The 16,472-nt window shown below is 45.8% G+C and overlaps 1 protein-coding gene across 1 annotated transcript in view; it reads left to right on the top strand.

Moving 5' to 3' along the window:
• The window catches only part of LOC111138640 (secretagogin, EF-hand calcium binding protein), a 36,655-nt gene extending 21,752 nt beyond the window's left edge, over positions 1-14,903 (top strand). Inside the window, exons 7-11 of the mRNA XM_022490671.1 lie at positions 243-298; positions 5,806-5,851; positions 6,103-6,162; positions 7,656-7,724; positions 14,775-14,903. Coding sequence (XP_022346379.1) covers positions 243-298; positions 5,806-5,851; positions 6,103-6,162; positions 7,656-7,724; positions 14,775-14,903 — 360 coding nt within the window. The remainder of the gene's footprint in view (positions 1-242; positions 299-5,805; positions 5,852-6,102; positions 6,163-7,655; positions 7,725-14,774) is intronic.
• The last annotated feature ends 1,569 nt before the right edge of the window (positions 14,904-16,472 follow it).

Here is a 16,472-nt window from a genome sequence, read left to right as displayed (position 1 = left end):
CCTTGTAGCCTAGAGACGTAGGCTTTCCCCTCTGCCCCATCCTCCTCAACTACTTTGGCTTTTAATGGAAAAGCGATATTTCTCCTGTGCTCTGTAGGGAGCATTCTGTGACATGAGCCAGCCTCAGGCAGTTTAGACAACTGTGGAATCAGAAGGGCAAAACAGCAAAGTGCTCCAGTAACTTTCAGAGTGAATTCCTGCTACAAGTACTTCTTACAATCATGTCCTCTTCTGCATTCCAGATGAAGATCTTTGACAAAAATAAGGATGGCCGGTTGGATCTGAATGACTTGGCAAGGTGAGTAGTCTGGGAACAGTGTTGCAGACTTAGACACACCATCATGGGGGTTCCATGATACACACACTTCTCTTTGAAAGGCAGAGGTCAGATCTTGCCTGGAACCCTGAAGAATGGGCTCATCTGGCCAAATGAACAGCAGTTGTTTTCAGTCTTCTGGGGGTGACAGATCCCTTTGTAAAGATAATAAAAGTCCCCCCACCAAAGGCACAATACACAAAGTTTTCATAAAATTTTATAGGTAGGTCATGGGCCAGCCCTGCCTTCAAAGGCCAGACATTCCTGGTCTCACATAAGGACCCCATGAAAACATAAGTCTGGAATCCCATTCACTGCTCTGGGAAAGCAGAGTGGTAAGTTCAGGACTGAGGACGACTGAACCAGACTCCATCCGTGCTGTCTGGTTTTTTGGTGTTGGCGTAGCCTCCTTGGGCACCCAGCCAGAGTGTAGGAGAAGGGTGACAGCAGAAGTAGCCCAGTACCTGCAAAAGGGCTGTCTGTAAGGCCAGGGTTGTGACACGATGGGCATGTCAGCATGTCATCTCAAGGCTAGCTGACCCTGAGATGACCTGTGGTGGTCCATAGAAAGGGAAAAAAAAAAAATCACTGGATCCAGAATACATGGGTAAAACCAGATGGAGCAGTTATGATCCCAGGTGCCTGAGGATGGGGCAGATGGAGTCACAGCACAGACAGTGACAGAGGGTGGCAGTTACAGGCTGCAGGGCACAAGGAGGTTTGGCTGGGAGACGGGGAGTCCATGGACTGGGGGTGATATTCAGTGATGGAATATCTTGGCTAGATCATAAGCAGATATTAACTTGGCAATGGTTAACTTGGCAATGTCATAAGCAGATATTAACTTGAGTTCAAAATCACAAAGCCCATACCAGCTACCTCCTCTCTTGATAGCAACATCTGTGAGTTCTTGCAGGGGATCTACTAATGGGGACACACCAGGAAGAACCTCTCCTTAGTGGTGACCAGGACATTGACCCCAACACTCTACTGGGTCTTCTATTCTGAGCCTCATCCTCCGTGACTCCTTCTCCAGGACGCTCATCCCAAATTTGGCCACTTTGCTGGAGAAGAGGCATGGAGAGACCAGCCAGACCAGAGGGGGATAAGAGTGTTTCTCCCAAAGGTTGAGGACGGAGGGATCTCCACCTTGTAGCCTTGGAGATTTGTCCCCTGGGTCCCACTCACTTCTCATTCTTTTGGCCAACTGAAGCAAAAGTTCCTGTCAAATAGAGGTCAGTCTAGCTAATCTGAGAGCTGTGTAAGCACCAGTCCTAATAGGAATACCCAAAAGCCTAAAAGATTCACTCAAAACATGGCATCTGGATGAAAACAAGAACATTTGATTTCATTGCTCCCCTCACCAAAAGCACACACCACCTGAATGACTCAAGGCACTTCTCAGAGGTAGTAAGTCGAGGAGCCTCGAGCGCCCTCTGGAGGCCAGAGTGTGCCACTACCGGAAGCTGCTCTCTACCCTGTCATCAGTGATGCTTTTACTTCTGAAATGAAATCCAAAGATAATACACTCTACCTGTGCACATAATGCTAAAACAGTTAGTATAGTGCACAAACTAGAACACATAAAGGGGAAATAAAGGAAAACAATTAATAATAAAATAAAGTGTATTTCAGTGTCTAGGTGGCTGGACAGACCCACAGGGAAGACATACCTGAGGGGAGGCTGCTTACATCTTGGTGCAGAATTACCACGAAAATGTCAGTTCACAGGCTGATTGATACAAAAATGGCCTTTTGGCAACTCACATGTCAGGAACTCACTTGCTGTTGATACAATTTTATAAAAAATAAATAAGTCCTGATTGAGTTCCGAATGAAACAAAGCGCAGTCATCCCTCAATTTACGTGACTCAGATTATAGGGATAATGGACACAATTAGTAAATTATGTATACCTTGAGAAAAATACCTGGGATTTTTATGTAAATAGGAATTCAGTTCTTGGTTCAAGTAGAATTTTAAGCAGGATTTGTGTGCACGTGAGAGCTCCCTGCACATTCCAGTTTCAGGTGAGATATGGGATGATTCCCACAGAACTTTCCATGCAATGCACAACATCTAGCATCCCGGGTCCTCATCTATAGAGGTCATGTCCCTTCTGTCAGTCATCCCCTCTGTCACTGTGGTTACCAAAAGGACCCCTGCAGCTAGCCAAACATCCCCCCGCTGGGGTCCTACTATTCATGCCCTAATCTCTCTTTTTTTTTTTTTTTTAAGATTTTATTTATTTATTTGACAGACAGAGATCACAAGTAGGCAGAGAGGCAGGCAGAGAGAGAGGAAGGGAAGCAGGCTCCCTGCTGAGCAGAGAGCCCGATGCGGGACTCGATCCCAGGACCCTGAGATCATGACCTGAGCCAAAGGCAGAGGCTTAACCCACTGAGCCACCCAGGCGCCCTCATGCCCTAATCTCTTGAATAGCTTCTCTGCCGGTGGAGTGTTGTGTATAGAGAAGGATTCAAAGAGCAGATGTGAACTGCAGGAAGAATTGACTTCATATGCAAAGTGACGAGAGTTACCACATTCTTTTGAAACCAATATGATACGGAATTTGACAGTGACAATGGGGTAGGCAGAATAAAGGTGTCCATGTCCAAATTCCTGGAACCACTGAACATTTTATGTTACATGGCAAGGATCCATGCAGGTTGCAGAGAGCAATGAAGTCACTCACTGACAGACCTTCCAGAGATTAGTCTGGATTATCCAGGTCAGCCCAAAGGTAATAACAAGGGTCCTCCAAATGGGGAAGAAGGAAGCAGAGGGTCGGGTTTTGAAGGCTTTGAGGTGGAGAAAGGGGCCATGAGCCCAAGAAGGCAGGCAGCTTCTAGAAGCTGGAAAAGACAAGGAAAGGGACTCTCCCCTGGAGCCTCCAGAAGGAGGCAGTCCTGTGACACCTCGATTTTAGCCTGAAGAAATCTGCCTCTGACTCTGATTTCCAGTATTGTAAGACGCTGACTTGCGCTGCTGAAGCCACCATGTTGGGATCATTTGTCATAGCAATAGGGAAATAAATGAATGACTCAAAGGCCTTAAAACATTTATACACAGACTCTCCTCTCTCTGTTGCCACCTCTAGAACGGAGCCTTCTCACTCCACATGCGAGCTCCCCTCAGGCACATGTCCTCTCACTGGCGACATACTTTAGGCTGCTTGGTGCCAACCAGGAGATAAGGACAGGATTCCTCATAGAGTTCCAGGACAGTCTACCCTTTACCTGGATCAGATTCTCTTTACCAGGGGCATCCAGAAGAGCAAAATGTTCCAAAATCATTGTGTGATATTTTTCTGCCTTTCTCTATATTGTGAATGCATGATTATGAATGCAACATAAATCCAACGTTTTAGTCTTTGGAAACTGACTGTAGTCTAGTAAATACAACTGTAATGAAGCAGAAAGTACAGAAATACTTTTGTTTTCCAAAACAAAAGTATTTTTGTTTTATTATTTTTCCCATATTTTTTTAAAATTGAGTATCATTTTGCCTTATAACATTTACTATAAAGTGTACAATTCGGTATACTTTAGTCTATTCATGAGGCTGTGCAACCATCACCACTGCCCATTTCTAGAACATTTTTATTGTGCCAGAAAAATACTCCACCCAGCAGGGATTACTCTCTCCTACCCTCGCCTACCAACCCCTGATAACCACTAATCTATTTTCTGTTTCCACGGATCTGTTTTTCTAGGTATTTCACATATATGAAATCATATAATACATGACCTTTCATGTCTGGCTGAGGTTCTTTATTTCTTCACGTGGACTAAAGCAACTGTCTCATGTTCTTTTCATTTCAGTGCGAAGAATCCCTTTAGTATTTCTCACGGATCACGTGTATTGTTGTTGATAACTGTTGTCTTTTTGCTTAATGACCTTTTGGAACTCATCCTATAAAATCTTGATCTTTGTCATATGTGGACACTGAAGTCTCTGCTTGGTTGCTGAACGGTTAGTTAATGACTGGGCAGAGATTTCTTGTCTGTCTCCCAATGTTTGTGTGGGGCCCCGTGTATGGGTTGGGCCCATCTTTCATATGCAACCAGGAAGTTTACAATTCTGCTTAGCCTTAACTTCCTGCTTTTACAGAGCCCAAGGAAAAGCTGCTGGTGAGACCTTAGGGCCTCCCGAGGTCTTTTCTGTGCACACACGCAGTCCTGGGCATGGACGTAGTCTTATGCATGTCTACAGCCTTCTAGATTCTCAGAAATATGTTGGAGCTTAGATAAGCCCCAGTGGACATCTCATTCCCCCAGATTTTCCTTTTAAGCTTTTTACTTAGACTGCTGTTTACCCAAACTCTTTTCTTTTCTTTAAAGATTTTATTTATTTGACAGAGAGACAGAGTGTGGAGGGGGGGGCGAGGGGCAGAGGGAGAGGGAGAAGCAGACTCCCCACTGAGCAGGGAGCCAGAGGCGGGACTTGATCCCAGGACCCTGAGATCATGACCTAACCTGAAGTCAGACACTTCACCAACAGAGCCACCCAGGTACCCATTTGCCCAAAATTTTATTTTCCATTGTCACCTGTGATCTTAAATAACTGCTTTTCATTGTTTTTGACAAATGCTCCCAGGTAAAATGCTTTCCCACTAGCTGACATCAAAATCAGGTCAAATAAGTGCACCCTGCAAGTGGGGTCGCTCAGAGAACATCAGGAAAGTCAAATAATGGCAGTTCTCTGGCAGTTAGGTTTTGAAAGGGCTCCAGCTCTGCTCTGCTCACCACAGAGCAGCTGCTAGAACGCTCATTTTCCCTGGGGCTATGGGCTTTTCATTTTCAAAGACACAATAGAGCTGAGGAGGGTAGAAGGATGAAGCAAGTTAAGATGCCACCACATCCACTGTTCTTACCAAGATTTAGTCATGTTTTTGGAAATAAACACTCCCCAGATTTCTGTAAGACTTGAATTTCTAGAATTCTGAAGAAGTCATTTTGACTATTTTTTTTCTTTTTGGACAGCTTTCTCATTGCTGTTATGGAGGAGAGAGTTTTCATAAGCCTTTCCTCTGCCATTTTCCACCAAAACAACTTTTTTTTAAAAGATTTTATTTATTTATTTGACAGAAAGCATAAGTAGGCAGAGAGGTAGGCAGAGGGAGAAAGGGAAGCAGGCTCCCTGCTGAGCAGAGAACCCAATGTGCGGCTCAATCCCAGGACCCCGGGATCATGACCTGAGCTGAAGGCAGATACTTAACCGACTGAACCACCCAAGCTCCCCCACCAAGATGACTTTTTAAAAGTCTCTCTGTGGTGACTGCTAATCCCTATGAAAAGTCTCTCCCAATTAATTTTTTAATTTGTTCTTATAATATAGAAATTTCCTGTTTTTCAAGCGCTCACCCTATTCTGTAGAAAGATCTGGAAATTGCCTGCCCTTTCCTCATGCAAGAGTTACAGATCTGCTTGCCTCTGAGAGCTGACAGATCATCACATAAATTACTTTCTTTTCTTCTTTTCCATTTAGGATTTTGGCTCTTCAGGAAAACTTCCTTCTCCAATTTAAAATGGACGTAAGTAGTGACATTCCTCTAAGTGGGCTTGTGTCATTCTTGTCTCTCCATAAATTCGAGAGGGAGGGAAGAAAGGAAGGCATCTGTTTGTCTTGTGTAATTTATCTGGAGACCGACAAGTCTTAAATGTTAGAATCAAGGGATTAAGGGTCATTGGCTCAAAGTTTATAAAAGTCGTTTATGACCCTGGAAAAACGGTACAACTGAAGGGTCCCGATGCTGGACTCACATCCTGTTTTCTCCGCACACAGGCTTGTTCCACTGAAGAAAGAAAGAGGGACTTTGAGAAAATCTTCGCCCACTATGATGTTGTAAGTGTGTCCTTTTGGGTTGTGCTGACTACTTTTAGGGAGCAAACTAGTTTAGTCCCTATGTGGGGTCATCCTACCCACAGACCCTAAACTGATATGATGAACCCGAATCCCACATGTCTTCTGCTATGTCTTAACCCTCGGCTTCTCCACGAAAACCAAAAACTACATTAAAATGGACAAAGGAGTATTCATGGTTGAGAAGAGAATAAAATCTCATTTTGTTTTTGTTTTTTTCTCTTTGGCTCCACACTGGGGGAGAACTTTTCTCCTTCTTGATCTCCATCTAGAAAAGTATGCTTGAAAACAAAAGCAAACAAAATCAAGTTACAGACCACATCCAACCCAAAGAAACAGAGGCAAAGTGAGCTCTGGTCAGCATAAAAACCACTTCTCTTATAGGATTGATTATGTGGTTCTTCTTCAGACAGGAGAAAAGAATAATTCTAAAGCACAAAGTATGGCAAGGAGGTTGCATTTCTCGAGGACAAGGTAGGGTAATGCAAGAAGGAAGAAAAATGAGAAAGTTAGGAAGAGTCAGAAGAGATGCCATCCTGAAACCCACCAGACTGGGCATGTGAATGTGTCATACTCTGAGCAGAAACGAGCATCAGCCTGGGAGACGCGGCTCGGCAAAGTGATTACATGTCTAGCCTCTGTGCCCCGTCACCTGCGCATGAATCACGCCTCGTTAGCCACGGGACTTTGGGCAGGTTCCTTAACCTCCCTGGGCCTCATTTCCCTTACCTGTTAAGTTAGGGTGATGAGGCTAATAATAATAATACCTACCACATGGGACTGGGGTGAGAATTCAGTGATTTCATGTTTGTAAAGCTTTTAGAAGGTGTTGGCAGGTAGCGTTTGGTAAATGTACTACTTAAAAAAAATAGATTTTTTAAAATGATATGTTAAAGGTTCAAGGTGAAGAAAACTCAAAAAGATGGATGGATGCGTTGTCATGACTGGAACTTTAGAGATGAAACTGAAATATTTTAATATGTATTGTATTTTATAGACATTCTTATAAAATGAGTAGGAAAAAAGTAAGCATTTTGTGTATGGACCAAATAATAATTCTAATACACTCAGTCAATATAGTCACTCCCGATTTAAAATTTTAATAATCTTGAGGTCCTTGCTAAATCATAAAGCACAATTTTAAAAAGCGTCAGCCTCTATCCTTCTAAGGACCGACATGATGTGCAAATAACACTTGTCTCCCTGAAGCAGGATCCTTGGGAAGCGAATGAAGTCGGTATGTATCATGTTAACGCGATTTGCGGGAGCCAAGGAACTCCCATTTGCTTATATGGGGGTCGCTGTGTACAATTAATTATTTTCTTGTCTGTGGAACGTTCACATCCTACACAGAGAAACTAACTGGAATGTACCGTTCCCGAACCTGTTTGCAACCACAAAAGAACACTGATTTGCTCTTTAGCTTTCTGACTTCAGCAAATGGTGTCTGACGGAGTGGCTCTTGTCTCTTTCAGAGTAGAACAGGAGCTCTGGAAGGCCCGGAAGTGGATGGCTTTGTCAAGGACATGATGGAGCTGGTCCAGGTGATTTGAGGGGGTGTAAAGGTTATGCTCCTCATGGGTCGGGGATGCCGTTGTGACCGATTCCACTGTTTACTTCTGAGCACCCGTAGGGCTGATGATTAATACCAGGGACCAAATCTAGGGACACGGTCTGTTTAACAACATTTGAACTTCTGTGAGAACCGACATGTCTCCCTTTCTCTCTTAAGACCATTTGTAGTTTCATGAAGCCCCCATAGCACCTTCTTGTTTCTACCATATAAAAGCCCTCTCTTTTACCAGAGGGGTGCAGTTCTGTTTATTTTTTGGTTACAGAAAGGCCTTTCTACTCCTGGACTTGGTTACTAGAATACCTAAAACTTTTAATTTAATTATGAAATCAATCCTGTATTTGGTATCCATGCCCTCCCCCCGACCGCCATCAGGGGCTGCTTTAAGGCCTCGCCTAAAATCTAGGCTACGTATGTGTCAGGACACGTTGCTGCAATTCGAAGTGACAGGATTTAGTTATAATCCACATTACAAAGCTGTTTTAGGTAGTGTGGACTTTAAAACAAGCAATCTCCTTGGAGATCCTGGTGCACTCTAGTAACTGGCTGTGGGATCTGGCTAAGCAGACACTTTGCAACTCTTCCTTTCCTCTGGGACTGTCTAGCCACTGAATTTAGCACATTCAAATCCTTAGAGATTTTTTGAGGTTTACACAGGACACGATGATTCCGTCCTGGTTGGCCCAGATGGCAACAAATTAGAGTAGCAATTGTTAATTGGTTCCGGAATCCCAGACCTGTTTGAAAACCTGATTAAAACTGTGGAGTCTGGGGGGCACCTGGGTGGCTTTGTCGGTGAAGCATCCACTCCTGATTTTGGCTCCGGTCAAGATCTTGGCGTCGTGAGATCGAGCCCCCTGTTGGGCTCTGCACTGGGCATGACGCCTGCTTGTGATTCTCTCTCCCTCTCACCCTGCTCTGCTTGCTGGCGTGCTCGTGCTCTCTCTTTCCCTCACAACCACCACAAAACTATGGAGTTTTGCAGCAGAAACGCCCCCTCCCCCCAGTTTACCAACGTTTGCATGAATGTGCAGCAAGCTCACGTCATGTGATTGAGTAGGCATGAATGAGGTTTTTCTTCTCATCCATCAGAGGTCAGGACCTCTGATCAGGATGACACTGGTGTGTTCTTTGCCTCCTTGCTTGCCTTGTTCCCCTCCCAGCTGGTCCCCCACCTCTTCTTTATTCCCTTCCCGGGTGCTCCTGTCTGCGACTCCCCGGGCATTTGCGCAACCACAGAACAGTGGATGGTCTGAGTGTGATAGTGCCTTTCGCACTGATTGCCAAGATAAGTCCCACTGTATTTACTATCTATTTAATGCCAGAACGATTTCTGTAATGGAAACTGAGCAGTTATCTATGGGACATTAAAATCGCACGGCAGTAGGCTTGGCCAAATTGCAGTTTTAATTTGCCTTTGATAGAGAGCATGGAATGGGGGGGGAACCTGCCTCTCAGAGCAGCTTTGTGGAGCCCCGGCTGCTGACTGCTCAAGTCCGCAGCCGCGGGGCTGCACAGCCCTCCAGACCCTTTCAGCTGTCACTGAGCTTGGCAATGGCTTCCACAAGTTACTGGAAGATATTGAAGGTCTGAAAACCTAAACCAGCCATAGAGCAGAGAAGATGTTTTCCCAGAGAAAATGAAAGAGCAGGGGAAATTTCTAGGCCACCCAAAAACATGTGGTTTGCCTCACTCTTTGATAGATTCATATCACCTCCATGGGAAGCCAGGGGACGCCCATCACTCTTGTCCTTGCCCCCCTTATTTGGGTGGGCCTTCTGGCATGACAAAAAGGTATCTCTCAATGTAAGTACCAGCCAGGCGAAGAGAGCTGGTTTCCAAGGACTGAGTGAGGCCAGCGTCAGTAGTAGAAAAGCAGGTAATGAGGGCTGGTTTGTTGAGCTAAAAAGTATTACAAAGCAGTTAATTATTAATGTTTTCCTCCGAAGCCAGATCATTGAGGTGCAAACCTCTATTGGAGCTTTCCCAGTCTTTGGAGTTGCTTAAAAAACTATTCACCATACAACTTGAAAGATGTTGTCAAGGGAAAATCTTTTGAGTAAATCTGACATTTCTCAGGTTCATACACTAGAGTCCTCTCCTGCGACTTTTAAATTTTCATTACATTAGAAAGGATCATGGGACAAGTCGACAAACCAATATCTGGAATTTTTTAAGATTTTACTTATTTATTTATTTGAGAGCGAGAGCACATGAGCATGGAGAGGGGCAGAAGAAGAGGGAGAAGCAACTTTCCACTGAGCAGGGAGCCTGACGTGGGGCTCAATCCCAGGACCCTGGGATCATGACCCGAGCCAAAGGCAGGCGCTTAACCAACTGAGCCACCCAGGCGCCCCTGATAATTACTTTTAAAGCAATTATTCTCCATCCCATGCTTTTAAAGCAAATTCTAGGGGCGCCTGGGTGGCTCAGTGGGTTAAGCCTCTGCCTTCGGTTCAGGTCATGATCCCAGGGTCCTGGGATCGAGCCCCACGTTGGGCTCCCTGCTCGGTGGGAAGCTGCTTCTCCCTCTCTCACTCCCCTTGCTTGTGTTCCCTTTTTCGCTATGTCTCTCTCTGTCAAATAAACAAATCTTAAAAAAATAAAAAGTAAGAAAAAAAAATAAAAGCAATTATCAGAGCATGTCATGAGGTCAGCAGGGAGGTGGCAGAGTTTCTCAGGAGAGAGTCCTGGTCAGGATCCCTGATGTTTGCAATAATGACCCTGAAATAAATGGACTTTATGGCCTTTCTTTCCTGTACAATTATGTATGATACATATGTTGAATCTGTATTAACAAAATTATCTGGTTATCAGAACATCCCGTTCCCTGATCTCTGGAATATGGCCGCCAAGGCTGTCCTCTGTCAGTATGATGAGATCAGACAAAATAATTTCTGCACAAGGTTTATAAAAAGTCCATAGGCCCCTTGGCACAGCACAAAAATCAACATGAGAATCTACAGCTCAAAGAAGAAAGCAGAAAGGCAAGACAGTTGAGACACCCAGCACCCCCACACCAAGAAGTGTGGGTGGCAACGTGGGAAGCCAGACAGATGGGATGCCAGAGATGCCCAGGGTGTCTGCCTGGAGGGGATGAGAGTTCCAGTCTCCAGGCTCCCCTAAATTCATTCTTTTCCCTGCTAGACTCCCCTTCTGCTTTTCTCTGTTGGCAAGGAAATGATTAGCAACAGGGGACAATACTTAACCTACAGGATCGAATCCAATATATGTCCCTCCAAAGAGCTGCTACCCCTTAGCAGGTGTTTCTTTTCATTTTTTAAATTATAAAAATGATACATACATCGTGGAGAAACTTGAAAGTAGAGAAAAGAAAAGACAGAAGAGTACTCTCTAACCTCAAGTAGACCTCATAACAGACTTCGTATTGGCTATATTCTGCATAAAGTATATTATGCTCCACTGACAAGCATTTCCCAGTCGCCGTCATTGTGTTGGTGTCTGTATAAGATTTTACCTGTGGTTAGATATCCCTTACATCCCTTATAGTCCTCTTTTGCTAGTAATTTTTAAAAAATTATTAATTTTTTTGGAAAAAAAATTTTTAAGTATTGTCTACATCCAGGGTGGGACTCCTTCTTTTGCTGGTAATTGAAATTGTTTACCAGGTTTGTGACTCCAAGTACCACTCAGTGAGTGTTTTTTTATGTAAGTGTCTGGGTTTTAGGCCTGATCCCAGGAGTGGAATCGAGGGATTTGCACACTTTCACGTTGCTCACACCTGCTGTCCCATTTTAGAAGAGCAGTGCTGGCTTCTTCCTTTCCATCTTTGACATCCTTTCTTCTGGTCCCACCTGCCCTCCCCACACCACCCGGAAAGACAGTGACATCATTTAGACCCACGCTTGCCCGTCAAGGAAGAACACAGGCAGAGGGATGTTGGTGACGTTGTGTGCTGCCGTCCCTTGGGGGACAGATAGCTTTTAAGAAAAGACAACAGGTGGTAAGGGGAAGGCAGTGTAACCCCAAACAAGGAGTGCTACGGCGGGGGACTCCGTGATGTGTCTCCTGAGCTCACGTTACTACGCATTCCCCGGGGTATGCCTCTCTCTGCTGGACTTCCCACAGTCTGATCGGGTCCTTCCATCTGCCTAGCAAGATGATCCCAAGAGAACACTAAGAGAGTGCCCCCTCTTTCTTGGAAAACATGCAATTGTGGGTGATCGTTAGAAGAACCGGCCCAGGCTTGCTGGCCACAACCTGGCTGAAGTCGTAGACAATAATGGTTTAGCCTCTACACATCACCGCGGGGTTTTCAGACACCCGTATGGTCAATAAATAGCCAAGTGCAGCCCACAACGTATTATGAGTCTGCTCGGCTACAGAGTGAGTTTCTGGCTAAATGTTCTGATCAGGAGAGTTATCCTAGTGGTTTATAATAAAGAGCACTTGCCTTGGTCAAAGCTAGAATTCCGTCCCACTAGGGGCCAGAAGGTGGCCCACGCAGGGCCTTGGGGACTTGTTGCTGACTCTATCATGGAGATTTGGGGAGTGCTGGTAAGGACGTATTTGGGGACGGGGTCTGGATATTCACTTCCACTAAAACAGGAGAGATGAAATGTCCAGGAAAGGGAAGGCACATGACAAAAACGTGAAGACTGCATTTGGAGACGGTCACTCATTAATTCCATGTATGTAATTGAGCACTTACCACAGGCAAGCATGAGAAGACAGATCCAGACCCAAAGGTTCCCCTAGTCCCAGGATTCAAGTGTTGGGGGAGGGGAGAGTTAAGCATTTTTCAGCCAACTACCCCGGATCCACCCTCGCACTCTCCCATGAGATGGATAAGAAACAAAAAATGCATTTTGCACGGCCGGTTATGATATAGTGCTCCGTTAAAGAGATGTGCTCTGGGGCTTGCCTGCCCGAGTTTGTATCTGGTTCTGACATGGGCCAGCTGTGTGACAGTGGGAAAGTTAATTAACCTCTCTGTGCTTTAGTTTTCTCATCTGTCAGTTAAAAGCTGATAGTAGATACAACCTCATCAGGTTGTTGTGAAAGTAGAATTAATTTGTGTAGAACCCTTAGGTCTTGAACCTGTGTGCACTTACACTGGTGACTTGCTGTTAAAACTGAGGCCCCCCAGTGATCTCAGGTGATTTCTCTTCCATGATCCAAACATTGTTGAACAGCAGTATTTAGGTCTCCCGACTCCTAGTGAGTTGTCAAACATTAAAAGCATAACTCAAAAGGTCAGTTATGCTCAAAAGCATAACTCAAAAGAAACTTCCCTTACATACCTCATTACATACATTCATACCCTCCCCTAACACACACTCACACATTCACAACATAATTCCTTTTACAGAAAACAAATTAAAAAACAAAAAAAAGGGCTTAGACTATCTTAAATTATGTAAATTCACTGGCAAAGTAATTCGTGCTACTGTGTAAATAACTACCACGAGTATTTCCTAAGCGTGGGAATTTGCTAAGAGGATCCTGGGGCAGAGAGCCGCTAACTGGGCAAAGGCTGTGTCAGGAGTGGTTGAAGAGTTGATAACCAAAGGGCCCCACTTTGCAACCGTACAAGAAATGAGCTCCCAGTATGGAGCCATGGAGTGTTCCTTGCTGCCTTCAGGACTCCTAAGCCATTTCCTGGACCACAGCTATACCTGCCAGCCACTGATGCACAAGGAAGTATCCTGGGTGAGCCCCAGTGAGGAGGACATAGTGATTGTATGTGACATCTCAGTCTTTTGGTCCAATCACTGACGGACCCTCCATTGGGGAGTGCTATTGGCCCCAGATTCACGTCCGGATGTCCCCTGCCCCACGTCGGGGGTTAATGTCACTCTGCCACCTGACTCCCAGTTCGTGCCACTCTCTGCCCTCCATTCTTCCCTCCATGGAAACCTGGGATCAGGGATAGACTTGGTGTCACTCATCTATCCTGGAGGACAGTGCTAATTAGCTTGTCTTAATTGGGCCGTCTTGATGAAGAATGAAAGTTTATGTTTCTTTCTCAAGGTGTTTGGAGATTTCTTTGACAGCGAGGCAACCCTGGGGTGGGCTGGGTGATGGGGAGAGCTTCCCTGCCTCCTCTGCTTGCCAGTGAGACCCGCCCAGTAATCAGGGGGCTTGGGATCTGATGGGCTGGCTCTCCCCTCTCCACTGACATGGGCTTTTTCTCTCAGACCCCGAGCCTTCACACCACTGGTCAGGCCGCTGCCTCTCCAGCAGGACGGTGTGAACCGGGGGAACAAGTTCTTACTTCATTGGAGGCAGAAGACTCAGGATCAGAAATGCTGTTGCAATTTCCTAGCTTGGCAGGACCATTCAGCTCTGAGCATCCGTGCCCTAATCTGTAAGCCTGGGTTACCCCAAGGTTATCATGAGCATTAAATGAAATAGCCTGTGGAGAACCACTCAGTTCGCACACTGCTCACTTCTGCGGGCCTTTTGAGTTCGAAATTATTTTCCCAAATGATGCGTATCGTGGTTCCTTCTCAGACCCTAAAATATCCCTTGGGATCAATCTGACGGTCTTCAGCTCAGGGACATACTCTTCTGGTTCAATTTTCATTCATTATAACCTTTTATAAAATTAGAGGCACATGGGATGCCTGGGTGGCTCAGTCGGTTAAGCATCTGCCTTCAGCTCAGGTCATGATCCCAGAGTCCTGGTATCAAGTCCCGTTTTGGGCTCCCTGCTCAGTGGGGAGTCTGCTTCTCCCTCTCCCTCTGCTCATGCTCTCTCTCACATAAATAAAACATTTTTTAAAAAATTAAAAAAAATAAAATTAGAGGCACAAAAACCTCCCACGGGGAGAGACTAGAACAGGTCTTCTCTCATCCATGTCCCCATCCCCTGCTCCGAGGCACAGTATCTTCATCACGACGAGGAGATGCACTCGGGGCAGGCCTGTCTCCATGGAGCCCCTCGGCAGCCACGGGGTCTGCTAAGTGTAGTGAGTGTGGGGCTGGGGTGGCATGAAAGCCCGGCGCCCCTCTGGCTGGCCCCCCTGTACGCGTCTGTTCTCTTTGCTGTCCGCAGCCCAGCATCAGCGGAGTGGACCTTGATAAGTTCCGGGAGATTCTTTTGCGCCACTGCGATGTGAACAAGGATGGAAAAATTCAGAAGTCCGAGCTGGCTTTGTGTCTCGGGCTGAAAATCAACCCATAACCCCCAGAACGCTTTGCCTTTTGCTCTTAGGGTGTCTCTGTGCTCCTGCTGCTAAACTTCTGTCGGTGCTTTGCTGTGGGGACGCCTGGGCAGACTTTCTGACGAACCGCGTGGTATTCTTGGGCAGGGCCGAGGGCCTTCCTGCTGAGGCCGTGGTGTTCTCCCGCCTGGCCGAAAGCCCCCCCCAAGTAGTACCCCCCCATGTTATCCACTCCCCAACCCCCGCCGCCCCCAGAATCATCTAGCTCGCTGCGTCTGCTCTGCCTATCCTCCCTCGGTCATCAGGCAGGCAGGGAGCTGTGTCCATCTGTCTGTGCTCCCTCATGGGCTTTCTGCCCAGTTCCGTGTCTGTGGCAGTCCTGTGACCTCTACACATTGATTTTGTCATGGAAATAAACCTGTGGCTGGAAACAAAGACGCACTGGTCCCTGTTTTTGTGTTATGATCTTTGCAGTGCTCTACCAGATGGTTCCATGACTTAGGGTGGGCGTGGTGAGAAGAACAGAGACCGGCAGGATCCAAATGGAACCCACCCCCGCTTCCTTCCGTAGTTCACAGATGCCCTGGTCGGCGACTTTGCATGAAAGCAGCAGTTGCTAATAATCACTTCTTACTCATTGCACGGAGACCAGAACATTTGACCTGGGCTGCGTTTTGCTCTTAAGTGCTTTGTAATCTCAATGGCCATGAAGGTAGGAATAGAGGAGAAAATCTGAGAAAATGCTTCCCAGGTTATCCTCACGTCTGTTCCCCACTCTGTTCCTTCCCCCTCCTCCAGTGTCCTCTAGTGAACCTTTGACCTCCAAGTCTCATTTGACCTCCTCGAGCGTCTGGGCCCCTCTGCAGGTTGCAGGCTCCCCTTGGACCTCTGCTTCCTTCACCCGGGGGCTCTGGTACAGTCCCCACATTGGGTCTCACTGTGGGACCCACCGCAGTCCCATTTGTCCAAGTCCGGCTCACTCAATCTAGGGCCACTCTTGATGGGAGGCTGAAGAGAGCCCAGGCGGCAGCAAGGGGCCAGAGCAGCCCCCTTCTCACCGTGCAGCTGCTGAGCGAACCACGCACATGCGCACCCTTCAAGGAACAAACTTTGCTTTTCAGAGTTGAGATCGTCCAAACCCACAAGAGGGGAGGAAGAATGCATATCTCCAGGATTTCACATTATTCTGTAGAACCTCGGCTCCTCTTCTAAATAAATCTCCTGAGTTTTTACATTTTAACCATAACAGAAGTCCTTTATTTTAATGCAGTTGGACCTGCTTTACATTTATTTATTGCAAGGCAGCTTCTGTTTGGTTTGAAAAATCCAGTTTTTGGGGTCACAAATGCATTCTCTTCTGCTATCATTTTTTTAAAAGCTCTAAAAATTTTTTACATATAACTATTTTGGTTATGTATAGATACAAAATATACATGTAAATTTAGGTTAGGTTCATAAAAAATTTTCCATTTTTACCATTTTAAGTGTATCATTCCATGGTATTAATTACATCCACAATCTTAAGCAGCCATCAACACTATCTATGTACAAAACCCACTCATCGCTGCAAACGAAACCTCTGAACCCAT

This window comes from Enhydra lutris, unplaced genomic scaffold (genome assembly GCF_002288905.1).
Source record: "Enhydra lutris kenyoni isolate GAN:26980312 unplaced genomic scaffold, ASM228890v2 scaffoldscaffold93, whole genome shotgun sequence".
NCBI classification, from domain to species: Eukaryota; Metazoa; Chordata; class Mammalia; order Carnivora; family Mustelidae; genus Enhydra; species Enhydra lutris.
The sequence above is the reverse complement of the archived record's forward strand: the minus strand, read 5'-3'. Positions and strand labels throughout refer to the sequence as shown.